The following is a 15,130-nucleotide window of genomic DNA, read 5'->3' as shown; positions in this document are numbered from 1 at the left end:
GCATTTTCCGACGCGCCGCCTGAGAAAGTGCAACTCAACTATGTCGTTTCGCTCGGTAACCGCACATGGTTTGCGTCCGTGCTAATGGTTCGTGTCCGAACTGGCCAGCTGGAGAAGATATTCTGGCCGCCGCGGCCGCGCTCGGCCAGCCCGGCGCTCGGCAAGCTTCGAGCGAGGAGAGAAAAAAAAACATATATATATATATAAAATTTATAAATATAAAAAAAAATTGCAAATATAATTAAATAAATATTATAAAACATAAAATTTAAAATTTGTAAGGATAATATAGAAATACTTAGGTAGCACCTATATAGTTTTTGCAGTCAAAGAGGAGGTTAGAAACGACGGTCGGTAACTGCGGTCGGTTTGCCTTATAGGCGGTCGATAACGCGAACCGCTGTCATCAGTGTCATCTGACGAAGAGACGCGACGTCACCACGCGACCCTCTCTTGCGCACGTAGAGCGAGGGAGAGAAAGAGAGACGAACAGAATAGTGACAGGTTCAAGAGATGAGATTATGAGCCGGTGGGCTGCGCGGAGGAGGTGGCACTCAAGGCACAAGGCACTGGCAGTTTCCCGAGTGAGAGAGGCAGAGAGAGGCGAGCGTTTGTCCGCGCTCTCGCGACCAGCCAGCGTCGCGTTTCCTTTTCCACGTTCTCACCCCGGTGCGGCGGGGGCGCGGGGGAGCGGCGACCACGACCACGGCGACGCGACGCGACGCGACGCGACGCGACACGACGTGACGTTGCGCGACGCCACGCGCCGCGGTTGCCCCGGTCGCGGAAGGCAAGGGCAAGAGGAGAAGGCCGCCGCGCGAGAAGAGGAGGCTGCTGTTGCCGTTGATGCTGGTAAACATGTTACGTTCGCGCAGCGGCGGCAGCGAGAGGAGAACGTACGTCGTGCGCCAACCGGGACCACGGACCGCCGTCGCTGCCAAATAAGTCCGCGCGCGCGGCGCGAATATGGCCTCGTCCACGAGGAGGTCCTGGAAGCTCCGTAAGATCGTCGTTCATGGGGAAAAACGAGTGTCCTGACACGCGCGAGCGCTCTCACGCTCTCTTTCCCTCCTCCCGTCCCGTCCTCCCTCTCCGTGTCACTCTTTCTCTCTCCGTTCCCTTTTCCGCGACGAGAATCCTGCTTTTCCACGAGGTCCCCGCGAGTAAACAGTCTCTGTTTACTCGCGCACTTGGCTCGCGGTTTCTTCCAATTATGGTTACATCTCGCTCAATCCGGGAATTTGTCCCGCGGCGAGAATGAGAAGTCACTTCTCCCACGGTGGCAGGAGCTGGATTGTAACGGAAAGAGAGTTTCTTATCTGTTTTTACGAATGGATAGCTTATTGTAGGAATGACAATTCTATTTTTATTTAATATAATGCAGAGAAGGGGGGGGTATTGAATTGATACTTGATGTGAAAATAAGATTGTGTCTCTTTAATTCTTTAATCCGAATAAACATCCTCTGTTTATGTATATTTAGCTCCAAATTAACATTTTCCAATTATGGTCGTAACTCACTTATTGATGATTTGGCATTTAGCCTAGAAAGCTACTTGGAAGAGCATAGGTTGACGTTGAATTACCGATTCTTTAAGGAGAGACTTCTCATGTCCCTGATTTCACAAGCCTCAGCTGAGTCTCCCAGAAGCTAAATTAATCGATTCTATGAAATCAGGAATAAAGATAATTGATAAGAAGTTATAATTTGTTCTGGTAATGAAATCAAGAAATTTACAAGAAGTGGACTTATCAGTTTGGCTTCTGAGTGGCTCAGATAATTCCTATTTGTTGGTAAATGGGCGATAATTTTTGTAGTTGAGTAAATTAATTTTTTTCTCTAACATAAATTAAAAAAGGAAATTATATAATCTTCAAGTTCCCAAATAAATGGACGTTGATGACAACGATAGATTTATTTGTTTGTTTTATTTATGTTAATGTGACGCAAAAGATGCGATATAAGAGATGATATCTTTTATATCGCATTTTTTTCATCGCGTTAACACGGATAAACTAGCGTGCATACGTGAAGTGGACGTGAAATGTATGCGCTTCTTTTTCTGGCCACAGAGGAATTCGCCGCTCATACGCCGAACGTCAATTGCTTGGCGCTAGGCCACAAGTCGGGTCGTGTCCTGGTTACGGGCGGTGACGATAAAAAGGTGAACCTATGGGCCGTCGGGAAGCAGAACTGTATTATGGTAATTGTTACGCAATACAATGTCGTTTTCGTTTGCCGAATTCAACGTTAAATACAGATGATTTGTACGACAAATACTTATCTCTATATAATTTTATATAAGATACTACTTTAAGAGAAAGCTCTGAACATCAAGTACCTTGAACATTGTAATTAAATTCAAATTTGTTATTCGATTCAAATTGAAACTATTATGAGACTCATGCTCCTCGTCTTTTTTTTTTTTAGAGCCTGAGTGGCCATACCACTCCCATAGGATGCGTCCGCTTCGGTCAAACGGAAGATCTCGTATGCGCTGGCTCGCAGACCGGCGCGCTGAAGATTTGGGACTTGGAGCACGCCAAGCTGGCGCGAACGTTGACGGGACATAAATCCGGGATACGTTGCATGGACTTCCATCCTTACGGGGAGCTACTAGCGTCTGGGAGTTTGGACACGGCGATTAAACTGTGGGATATCCGTAGGAAAGGCTGCATTTTTACGTATAAGGGGCACAACATGACTGTGAATAGTTTAAAATTCAGTCCCGATGGGCAGTGGATCGCCAGCGCTGGGGAGGAAGGAATGGTCAAGGTGAGTCAGAATTCTTTCCTAGAATTGTATCGAAAGGAAAATGTATTTTTATCACGTCTTATCTTACCGTTAAGTATTCTTATCATCTTGTATATTACAACATTTTTATTCTTTTGTTCAATGCTATTTTTATATTTGAGATAAAAAACATTGACCTTCGTGTTACTTTTAAATTAGCTGTGGGACCTAAAGGCCGGTAGACAACTAAGGGAATTTTCAGAACACAGAGGGCCGGCCACAACTGTCGAATTTCATCCGCACGAATTCCTATTAGCCAGCGGTAGCGCCGACAGAACGGTCCACTTCTGGGACTTGGAGTCGTTTCAGCTCGTATCTTCCACGGAACAGAGTCATTCTTCGGCCATCCGGTGAGCCAGGACAACGATAATCCTACAACATGTATCGTCCCCGATCACCATGCTAATTTTTTTTCGTTATTGCGCTGTTTTAGGTGCCTGTATTTTAGTCAAGGCGGAGAATGCCTGTTCGCCGGTAGCCACGACGTTTTAAAGGTTTACGGCTGGGAACCGGGTAGGACCCTGGATACGATACCGACCGGCTGGGGAAAAGTCCAGGACATAGCCGTAGCTCAAAACCAATTGGTAGGACAAAATGCTGGGTTTTAAACTCTCGAATATGTTCATTCGGTGTCGTTTTTGTTAAGCATAAAATTGTTTCAGATTGGCGCGAGTTTTCATACCGCGAATGTCGTTCTGTACGTGTGCGATTTGAAAAAAATCGCACCTCTGGGAGGAATATCCGCTGTGAGCTCGCCGTTCAGTCATGGAAATTCTCTGAGGAAGAGCTTCTCCAGGGAACGACCGATCGGGTTGAAGAAACATACGTAGGTTTTTTTCTCTGCGAATTTAATTTCAACGCTACAATTTCTAACACAAATCGATCGCCGTAACGTGCATATGTACGCATTTACAGATTGGACGTACGAACGATAGAAGAGGCGGATAAATCTGGCACCGATCCGGAGGACGAGACGACTTACGCGGACATACCCAACGTAACAACAGAGTATAGGGACATTTTTCAGCCGAGTAGGGCGTGTAAGTGATTCGCTACATCCGCCTTGTAATGTCTCATTGTTCACCGAGTGTGCGTGTGTGTGTGTGCGTGACAGAAATTCCAGTCTAACATCTAACCCAATTCCTCGCAATCACCTCGCGAACGCACACACGACATATCAAACACGTCTAAATGTGAATGCAAACGCTGTATAGTTTGTGAATGAGCATGCCGCGCATGATATGTTGCAGTGTCTCGCACACCACCTCCTGAATCCCTCGAGGCTTTCCAGGAGCCTCACGACATAGGTGAGTTTCAATAACCTTTGCACGGATTGCGTTTTACTAAATTATCATATAAGTTTTGGAACGAAATTTTTGCTACAACGGCATTGGAATCTTTCCAATGTATCAAATATTAATATAGTATAAGATATTCAATTCAAATCTTGGTGTGATGCATGCTAAAATACGAATTTCAACAAAGTTGAATAATATGTAGATAAGTCTTTTTTATTTATAAATTTAATTTGCAAATCTAATAGTTTTAATTAGGCGAGCGCAATCTTTTCTTAGATTTTTGTTCTTTGAGTGATTACTATTATTTTACTTCTAAAAGATTCTTAAATAAGTTCTCTTAGAAAAAAAGGACGAATATCGTACATTGTCGATCTATCATAGATCCGGCGCAGCCGCAGATACTGCAAAATCTCTCTACCTCAATGTCGAACCTGAACCTGAACACGATGGAGCGCGAGGAGGTGTCGTCGATGCCATCCCCCTCTTCGCCGTCTCCACCGGCACCCACGTTATCCCTGACAAAGCCGGTACCGGTGCGTGTTCAGCCGATCAAGTCCTCGCCACCGATACAGAGGAACACGATCACGTCGACGAGCCAAATCAGGGCGAATCTACAGGCGAACAATGGTCTGAATCAACGAGCGTCCAAAAATTTCGCATCAATACCGCCGTTGCGGCAGAACATCACGCCACTTCCAGGGAAAAGGGTGGCCGCTAACGAACAAACGCTGACGGCACCGACTCATCCCTTAGGACCGCAAAGGTCGAACTCGACTCTGACACCGCGTGTTGCGCCGATGGCCGCGGTAATTCCTGTGATGGACGACGGCAAGTTGAAGAACAGAGTACCCAGCCCAGATTCTTCGAAGCACTTCCTAAAGAGGCAGAACAGCAGGGACGGGGAGCAGGGGTACGAAAGCGACTATCCTGTACAGTAAGTACCTCTATTGCTATTGCTTTATTGTGATAATAATGACACACAATAAAGATAGATATATTCTCTTCAAATATACAAATTATGGGAAATGAATTAAATCGTAAATATCAATGAGCGCAATATAAATGTTTACCAAGTTACATTTCTTAACCAGGCGTAAATGTTTTTCTTAGATTGCAATCTTTAAAAATAAATAATTTTTTTTACTGCACAAAATGTAGAATATATTTATTATAATGCTTATAAAATTAATTAGTTCGGATTGAAAGTTAATTGTACTAGAAAATCGTTGTATTCTATAACGATTATGTGACTCAAGATGGCTTCTCTATTGCAGAATTAATAATATAAGACATAGTCCCTCGGATCCTGCGTTGAACAGGCCGAACACAGCGCAGTCGAGGTCGACGTCGCTCAACCGAACTTTTGTTACCTCAACCGCGCTGTCGGCGCGTAACGCCTCCACAACCACGTCTACGAGGAAGCTACTTAATAAGGCTCAAATTCCACCGAATCCCAAGGTTGACATACGCGTCTCGCAGATAAGGACCAACGTTGAAGATGCAGAGAAGGAGGAATTGGTACCGATGAGTGCCGACAAGCCTTACGGCTTGGACGTGGAAAATTTCTTACCGGTAGGTAATCCTGTCATTTAGAAATTCGTGCGAATTTACAAAATTAATAATAAATTCTGTACTTTATATGGAGTTAGAAAGTTCTTAAACTTTAATTTTTTTATTTATGTTTTATAGCATAGTTACACCGGTTCTACGGCGTTGGGCTATCCTCAGATGGGCGTACTGACGGAAATGTCTGAGGCCGAGGTTTTGAACAGTATGATGCGCAGCCACGATTCGATGATGGCGGTACTTAAGAGTCGGCATCGCTCATTACAAATAATATATTCACTCTGGCACAATAAAGATCTTAAGGTAGTCATCTGTCTGACTCTGCGTAGAAACGTACGAGACGTTGGTAGGGGAAAAATGTAAATGTAATATTGATTTCAGGCCGCGGTGGAATCTGCAGTCGCGATGAACGACCTGGCGGTCATCGTGGATCTTCTGAGTATTATCACATTAAAACCGTATGTAGCCTTATCAATCCAGTAATTTCAGTTAACATGGCGAGTATTTGGTTTTATAATTGTCTCTTTTTATTTCTGTTCGCAGAGCGATGTGGAACTTGGACCTGTGCAATTCCTTATTGGGTCCCATCAGCGATCTCTTTCAGAGTAAATATGAGATGTAAGTATGAAATATTCTGCTTTACATTTTCTTATTAATATTTCCTAAGAAACATACCGATGTCCTCGAAATAATCTATCGCGTTACTATCGTTTATAGCTGAACCTAATTATTTTGCAAGTGATATGTATAGTTTTTTTTTTTTTTTTTTTAATGTAGTCTTATTTCTTTTGTCGGAATATTTCTTGCAAGTTTGCCGTGTTTCCAGATCGATTTGCTTCACAATTAGTGTCACATTTGCATTCTCGTCCGATTGCAATGCGCGTCTGCGTCTCATTGTCGCATCACGCGTGTATATTTAGAGATGACACGGTGAATATGCATCGCTCTTCGTGGCACGCTTTGCATCTATTATCGACTAAGATTACTTCACCTTATTCAATGGCGAAATGCCGCGCGCGGCATTTGTGTATTGGAAAATGGAGACACCCCTTCCGAGAGGGTCTCTCTCGCGTCCCCCGTGTTCGAAGGGGGTGCTGCGAGGTCCGGGGCCGCACTATGGGAATGGCCAATTTGCTGAAGCGGGGAAATCTGAGGCGAGCGTTAGGGCGGTGTGCGAAATTAGCCGAGACAATGGGAGATAGCGGCAGATGCAAATTCGACGAGACGCACGGATGCGATCCTCCGTGTCGCTCGCCGTGTTGTATTGTTCGCGAAACGAATTGAAATCTGAAGTGCCGCTACGCTCGCATATGCCGGCACAGCGCGATGACAGTGGACAGGACGACCAAGTGTCATCTTCAACACCGAACTGTCGTCACCGATCAAAATTTTTCGAGAGTTAGACGCACGTCGAGGGAATAACACATAACAAAATTCAGATGAGCAAGTCTAGAGAAAGAAATTTTTTATGGTACGAAATTTTCTAAAATTTAGAAAAAGACTTTGAATCTAGAAAATTTCGTAAATTTAGGTTTCTAGATCTGGGAAATTATTTGAACTAGAAAGATTAGAGCAGCTGACTCTTTCTTCGCGACGATGTACGCCGAGCGGTCGATTATTGAAAAGTAATGATAAAACTGAGTCTTATTATAACTACGTTTAGCAGAGGGAGATATTTCATTCGAGGTAAAGTTTTATATTACCGTTACGTCCCATAACTGCAAATTTAAACGGTTTCTCGTCAGATACGCGCCACTTCCTGACCGTTCGACTATAAATCCGAGTGAGGAGGAGGGGGCTTGTCTTTTACGTTCGTTTGACGTACGAAAGTGGGCGATTAACCGACTGCCCTCAGTTCCAAGCTGTTGCTTTGTCGTGACGAAGAACGACTGTTTCCTTCCGCGTTTTATTGTGGGCTACCATTACTCACCCTCAGCCTTTATTCCTCGCGCACGTGTTGCCTCGCAAGAATCTGTCCTCTCATTATCAGGATATAATGATCTGCGATCACTCATTTGGATTTTAGAAGCCTAATTATAATTTAATTTTGCGTTAAATTTTCATCAAAATATTTTATATACATAGAAATTAGTTTATTTATCTGCTAAAATTTTAGCATTATTTTGATCTGACTAATTTTACGCATTTGTTAATTTATATATTTTTAAATTTATCATAATATATAAATATACCTATATCATTAGATTTTTATTGTATTTCACTATTAGCGTGTAGTAATATTTGTCACAAATTTTTATTTTTTGTCAGAAAAATCGTCGCTACAATCTCCTTATGCTACAATCAATTTTTTACACCTGCAATCTCGATCCGATCGGACCGCAAATCATTTTTATATTGATTTAACGATTAATTAGTCGTATCGAGCAGCAGATTGGTCGTGTAACTTCCGATGAACCTGTAAGGGTTTCCCCAAAATTAGGCTTCGATCGAACACCAAATGCTCTAACGAGTTTCCCGTTTCTTCTCTTTCCATCTATCTTGGGACCCTTGTCTTCTCCTGTCAAGTTGTATATGTATTTGTTACAGCGAGTAATTATACAGTATAACGTTAGGTTTAATTTGTCTCATTCTGTTCGCTCATCATTGCAAAATAACAGTAATTTAGTTTGAGTAACTTCTCAATTATCACCCTGTATATTGTCTTGCTAATTGTAATTTAAATTTTTCTGAAAACTTGAGATTATATCTGAAAGAATATTTCTTATAATTTCTATCTTGCATATATCTTTAGACTATAAAAAAAAAAAGACTTCTGCGGCAGTTTGGTTTCAGAAAATAAGCTGTTGTGTTAATTGGACCACTCGTGCCGATTGCCTGTGGAGTAATTTCAGTGAACCGGTTAATAGCAGTCGCGTATTAGCAACCCGCGCGTATGTATTTAATACCGTGAAAAGTGAATTCAAACTAATTATCCGCCGCTCAGCAGCTGTCGTTCGCAGTCACTCGTAATAGCGAGGTCGTCGAGCCATTTGTTAGTACCTGCCATTCTCTCTGCTCGGAAAAATTATATAAATTATATTTAATATATATAATCGTAATAAGTTTATAATATATAATAAGTTTATGCAATATAATTATATAAGTGTAAAAGTATTAACAATGGGATATATTATCTTGTTAACTTAGTCTTTATCTGAAAATTTTTACTACTTTGCTACCTAATTATTTCAGTATTTAACGTGAAAAAATTATTCTTAACATAATTTTCCATCTAATTATCATGCAGGAATAATCAATTCTGAAAATTGTTATTTTAGTGAAAAAATATTTCTGGAGATACACGCAGTAGAATATATAGCAAAACGGAAACGGGGAAAACTCGGTATGTTTGTGTGTTGGATTCGCACATTTCGAGGAGCGATAGCATTTTGTGACCTGAAATTGACAACGCGGGGACAAATATACACATCTTGGACGACTTATTATGTAAAGTGGCGGTTTGCATATAGTCGTTTGCTCGCTCGTCATTTTCACGGCTCGTTCGTCGCGGCTTTTCGTCCTGGACCCGGTGCTTCGTGAGAAAAAAAAGGGATCGTCGGCCAGAATGTCTAGACGCGTGTCACGTGTCAGGGGAAGGGCTCGCGCCCCGCCCGATCGTTTTCCAATTTCGCGATCGCTTCTCGCACCCCCTTCAACGCCTATCTCCATCCCTATATAGATCACCGCTGATTCCGAAAAGAAAACGCGTTTATTGCTGATGTAAAACGTTGGAAATTATTTGGCAAAGTATATAGGAGGATTGAGCTCATGCATAAAGAATATTAATTAACTTGCGAAATTTCAGTTAATAAGATTCTGCAGCTTGAAACTTATTTCCCTATTTTATTCTCAAGAAGAAGAAGGATTAAAATTATTTTTTTTTTTTTATATTCAACGATGATTAAATTATTATATCTAAATCAATTAATTATTATCTTAAATATTAGGTGATTTTACTTGAAAAGTCCATGAAAAGACGCTTGTCCCGAAGCCTACTCGACTATTCTCTCGTATCGGTTTCACATTTTGTTACAAATCGCATAAAATTTGAATTGCCGTAACTGGTGTACGGTGCATTACACGGGGTATTGTCGATCGGCGTCGCGCGCGTTGCATTCATGAGACCGTTTGCGATTCGTCTCGCCGATTCAAACGGGAGCTCGAACCCTTTATCGCCCGTCCGTCCGAAAGCGAGAGCGTGCTGAATCGTGCAGGCAAGCCTTCCGTGCCTTTCGTTATTTATTGGCGTCGTTAGCAGGCCTAATAACGCCCGTTTTACCGAACGGACCAGGCGTGACCAGACCAATGTTGGGAGACGGGCTTCCATTCTCCATTCCACGATTGTTTTTATCCCGAACGCCCAAGTTATTCCTAGACGAACGAGTTATAAATTGCATAATATGGTATCTCGCTCGTTTCATTCCATAGACGTCTATGTTTCATTCATTTCTTATATAATTAAAAAAATAGCTGAAATATATATAATATATACAAATATACATATAATTAATTTATTACGTAATTTATTTCTCAGTTCATTTATAGTTTATTTATAATTTGTTTTAATGTTAGACGTATTTCAAGTTTTAACACAGACATATATATAGACACATTTTAGTGATAAATCATTTGATCAAATTTAATAAATTTAATTGGATTAATTAGACGCAAAAATATTGTTCTTCAATCTGCATGTGTGTATAAATAATCTTAAAAATATAAGATTAATCCGTATGACATATATAATTTATTATTATTAAATATATTATATTTTGTCAAAATTGTTTGTTTCAGGTATATATCTGTAGCTTGCTCGGCATTGAGACTTATTCTTCGTAATTTCGCCCCAGTGATAAAGTCCAATGTGGAGGCACCCCTTCACACAATCGGCGTCGACGTGTCGCGAGAGGAACGGTGAGTTCTTTACTATATATTTTACTATACTAGATATCTAGGTATTTTTTTGTTCGAATAATTTGCTTCCCCTGCTTTTATTAGCGAGAAGAAAATATACTCAAGCATCGTATTATACTTAATAATGCTAAGAAAAATAAGATAATATTTTCTGGATGCGAGGTAACATCGTTGTCACTCCGTCTTCGGCGCGGAAACTTCACGAGCGGTTTCTTTTCTTCTCTTTCCAGGTACCACAAGTGCCTTTCCTGCTACGAGAAGCTTTCGGCGATACGGGCAGTCCTGCTAAAGAAGCAATCGACGCCCGGCAAACTCGGCGCCTCGTTCCGCGAACTGGCCGTGCTCATCAGGAGCCTCGAGTGACCTCGAGAGCGGCGTTGTCTGAGACCCTCGTGAATTCGACCGCCAGTATCGTCGGTCGACGACCGACGTCGGTTTCCTCCCGATGATCATCGGCCCAGCAGACATGAAACGAAGGCCGCGTTGTGGCCGCCAAATGGAAGCGAGACAAACTCTGTCGAGGAGTAGCAACAAGATCACGATATACCGTTGAGGAAACGTTCGTGAAAGTACGTGGCTCGTGAAGTTTCCTGCTGCTGTCGATTTCTTCCGTCGTCCTCGGTCGATCCACTTGCTATCACCTTCTCCTTGTCGTTGTCATCTCCGCAGTCGCGCACCGATTCTCAAAGAAAATGAACAAAATTGCGAGACGTTCGTTACTTAGTTGCTGAACGGTAACAACAAGATTAGATGAAAAAAATAAAGAAAAGAGAGGGAGCGTGTCGGTGAAGGCAAGGAAAGAAATCTAAATTAAGAAAAGTTTGCGGAGTTAAATGAGAGGCGGGTGAAAGCGAGGAAAGACATATTGTCGCCAAACATATCTAATATTATACTGAAACATCAGGATTAAATCAATTTTATCAGTTTAAAAAAACCATGGTTCTTTAAAGATATTTTTAGGATTTTTTCTCTCTGATCTTTTTAAGTCGAAATCGGTTAAGTTTGAATTGTTGTTAGGAAGTCTAGGAATATATTCATGTTATTAACATGATATTTTTAAAACAATAAAAGCACAAGTCTTTAAAGAACAAATTAAATTAAGTGGAATGATCCACGTGAGAAAAGTATTAAAATTAAACGCGCTTTTTCTATTGGGAGTATTCGTATCTCTACGCGCGTCAATTAACAAGACTTTTCATTCTAAAAACAAAGCAATAACGAAACAAAAATAAGAAATGGATTCGCCAAATCCCGATGCATCAGTATACCGATTTCAGATTCGCAGATAGAAATTAGCTGGGAAATGTTCCGAACGAGCGTCGATTCGTTCGCGCAGCACAAAATAAAGTCTCGCTGAACGACGTTTTGCGCCTTTCTTGCCACAAGTCACACACTATTATCGAACATTTCGGCTGGAATCAGTCTAAAGTCCGTGGAGACGATAATTAATGCGACTAAGCGAATAACGAAGTGTAACGTAGCATGTAACGGACCTTTCTTAGCGTATGAGAGAGATTGTATTTTTGCAAAAGGTATTTACGTCCGTTTACTAATAAAACAATCCTAACGTAGATACCTTGACCCCACGGAGAGACAAAATCGTAAAATGTAAGATGCGAGAGGGCCTAAGTGCGAGCTTGTACGCGCCTAGAAGAACGGAAAGGGTCGAGAATTGGAACGGGAAAAGCGCGTATCGACGAACGTTCGTTTTTTATATTCACGTTTAAATTATTTTTTTTTACAATAGCGCCCGTGGCATCATGAACTGCATTTTGTCCCGACGTTTTGTGATTGCCTAATATTTCACAGAGTTAAATACAAAAACGTGACGTTGATGAAGCGTCGATGCGGGTGCCGCTATTATATACGCACCATATAAAGGTGCATTTTTAAGAATTTTCAAACAATTTTTTATACTCTATTTTTGTCGCCGAATGAATGTTTTTAATTAGCACGCGGAAGATATGGAGGAGCAACAATAAATCCCTGGAGACAATACGCGCCTGTTTTGTAAGATAGTTTTCGTCTGGTTTTGCGATCATTTTGCGCTTTGCCGTTTTGCGATTTCGCCGTGTCTCGTCGTGACAAATTGAAAGGCGGCGATTGCGCGACAAGATCGAACAGTATTAATTTAAGCGTCGCATTCACAGTATTGCAACGTAAAAGAAGAGCAATGTATATTTTCATATTTTACACGCACGGCTTTGCAACGAAAATTGGATCAGTATTATCCAAGATATTGTTTATCGCGGAAGTATTTTTTATATGGAACTATTTGTCATATTCCTGCGCATTTAGCGCCAAACTGTGGCTCTTGTAGTTCTGAGTCCTAACCGCCTAACGTAATGAAAATCTGTTCCGCGAAACATTTTTGGAATTCAATTTGCGACGCGGATTAACGTCACTCGCTGCCTTTCAATCTTGTCGCGACGATTTTTTCCGTATCACGATTTTTAATATTTAAAAATAGGTGAAAAATTATAGAAGAGATCGAGGCAAGATAATTGTGGCTGGAGCGTGCATGTTCTTTTTTGTTATCGTCGTCGTGATAGTTAATCTTTTACTGCTGATTTTATGTTTTATTTAAATCGTTAATTAAGTCGATCACGTCTTCTGTTAATTAAGTCGATCGTTCAGCTTTCCCTTCCAACGTAACGAGAGGCGATCCTGATATTGCTGCCAATAGAGGATTATTTATTACATACAGTGCAATACTCGATCGTGCGATCGTCCTCCGCATAGCGAGACCTGCATTTTCGCGTTTTCTCGTCCTCGAGGAAAAGGACACCGTGCGTTGTACAAATGAGAGGGCGAAGCCCAAGAGATATAGGTATTACAACTTTAACAGTTGCCTCGAAGTATTATGTAATAAAGCGTACAACTCTTTCGTTAATTTTACGTCTCACGTGTTATTTCTTTTTTTTTCTTTTTTGTACAGCGCGTTGCTACCACATACCTCCGCAACCATGTTCTGCCCCGACTTTTCACGTTGGAAAATAATTTCCGTTATAAATCGACGAAAATGTAAATCGTTATGTTAAAGAAAATGGAATCGTTTCGATTCCACTAGTGACGCTAGAATACATTAGAAAAATAATCGCCGCGCAAAAAGCAGAAGTCAAAACAAACGGACAGAATTCGAGATAAAGATAAAACGAATTAAACTTAAGGATTGAAAGAAAATTCACTATTTTTCACGAACGAAGAATTTGAAGACGAGAACTGCGAAAGGAAATTTGTTTTCTATTTTTATACGGGTAGATTCTCACTATATTCATCTTCTCGATATTTTCGCGTTGTCCTCGGGTCGCGAGATACGAAATCACTTTGCTCACGCTTAGAGCCATCTGACAACACTCTTAACACGGATAGACTTTCGCGAATTACAGTCTGCCAAGCGTTTTCGCGGAATGACGAGGGAAGAGGAGCTCAAGCCTCCAACCGGATGGCCTAATCGCCTTCGAAACGGGGGTAAGAAAATTACGAGGATACTCGTTGTCCGTTCCGTCCAACTTATTTTTGTAAGGGAGTGAGAAAGGGAGAGAGAGAGAGAGAGAGTGAGAAAAAAAAATACGAGAAAGAGAGAGAATATGCGTCCTGCGTGCGTGTGTCCTTCGAATGCTCCTGTAATTTATCGTCCTGTAACTTATCGCTCCGATTTTAGCTTAAGCTTACGCTCATACGTTGCGTGATATCGATCGTGATTCACGATCTCACGAGCGAGGAACGTCTCGAGCGTGTAACTTTGCTCCAAGTTGCGCCGGTAATCGTTGTATCACCCGATATAATCCCAAACGTGGAATTTGCGTTTCGCAAATCCATCGAACCATCTTACTTTTACTAGATGTTACTTTTACTGGATAACAAATTTTATTACTGTTTTACTGATACACGTTAGTCTACTGCGCGTTATCGCTGTTTTATTTTAACATTCTCGATTTTTATTTGCGCCGCCGTCGATTGTGTTATTTAAACGGGAGTATAATAAATTGTGTTATTTATTCTATCCCTTGTCTTTTTTTTTATATTTCCTTTATCATTTTAGACACGGTGGACATTCGTGACCACATTACACGATGCGGAATATTATCGAAGACGAATTTGCAGATCTAATGTGTTGGTGTCGCGTCCGCGAAGTATGAGCGTCGGCTGTGTTTTAAAAATATTTCATTGAAGATATACCTCTATCTATTTCACGAAAAAAAAACTAGCATATAACATAATTTTCAATGATAAATATATATTAAGAATTATATATTATATTTTAATTATACATATTATAATTCTTAATATGAATATATAATTTTGGGATGCGACTTTTTAAGCGATGGACGAGTACTTTTTTGATATCGACATTGTAAATATACTTCGTTCTATAGGAATTCTATCTATTTTGTACTCGCGCAAGATGTTGCAATATTTATAATCACGTTTGTCGTCTGTCATTTACGTAGAAAATGTGGGATCTTCGTTTTCATATTGCAGAGACGAATTCAGCGATTAATTCTTCGCTGTTCTATAGTTGGTATTAACAATTATAGTTCCGCTCGACGAGCTG

General features: G+C 41.0%; 1 protein-coding gene across 2 annotated transcripts; it reads left to right on the top strand.

The window, feature by feature from the left end:
* Window positions 1-576: 576 nt before the first annotated feature.
* Window positions 577-14,127, top strand: Kat80 (katanin p80). 2 transcript variants are annotated; one of them, XM_077424707.1, is made up of 15 exons: window positions 577-1,000; window positions 2,074-2,204; window positions 2,432-2,776; window positions 2,954-3,144; window positions 3,228-3,378; window positions 3,457-3,620; window positions 3,710-3,834; window positions 4,045-4,101; window positions 4,474-5,026; window positions 5,367-5,664; window positions 5,782-5,961; window positions 6,040-6,116; window positions 6,202-6,276; window positions 10,453-10,572; window positions 10,803-14,127. In XM_077424707.1, exons 1-15 carry the CDS (start codon window positions 967-969, stop codon window positions 10,933-10,935), a joined length of 2,634 nt encoding a protein of 877 aa, XP_077280833.1. In that variant the 5' UTR covers window positions 577-966; the 3' UTR covers window positions 10,936-14,127. The 2 variants fall into 2 exon arrangements, with proteins under 2 accessions (XP_077280833.1, XP_077280837.1); XM_077424711.1 differs by lacking the exon at window positions 4,045-4,101 and having other exon boundaries at window positions 578-1,000.
* Window positions 14,128-15,130: the final 1,003 nt, after the last annotated feature.

The sequence above is a fragment of the Temnothorax americanus genome, unplaced genomic scaffold (genome assembly GCF_048541705.1).
Source record: "Temnothorax americanus isolate GAGA-0224 unplaced genomic scaffold, ASM4854170v1 Scaffold11, whole genome shotgun sequence".
Lineage (NCBI taxonomy): Eukaryota > Metazoa > Arthropoda > Insecta > Hymenoptera > Formicidae > Temnothorax > Temnothorax americanus.
This window is presented reverse-complemented; position numbering and strand designations above follow the sequence as displayed.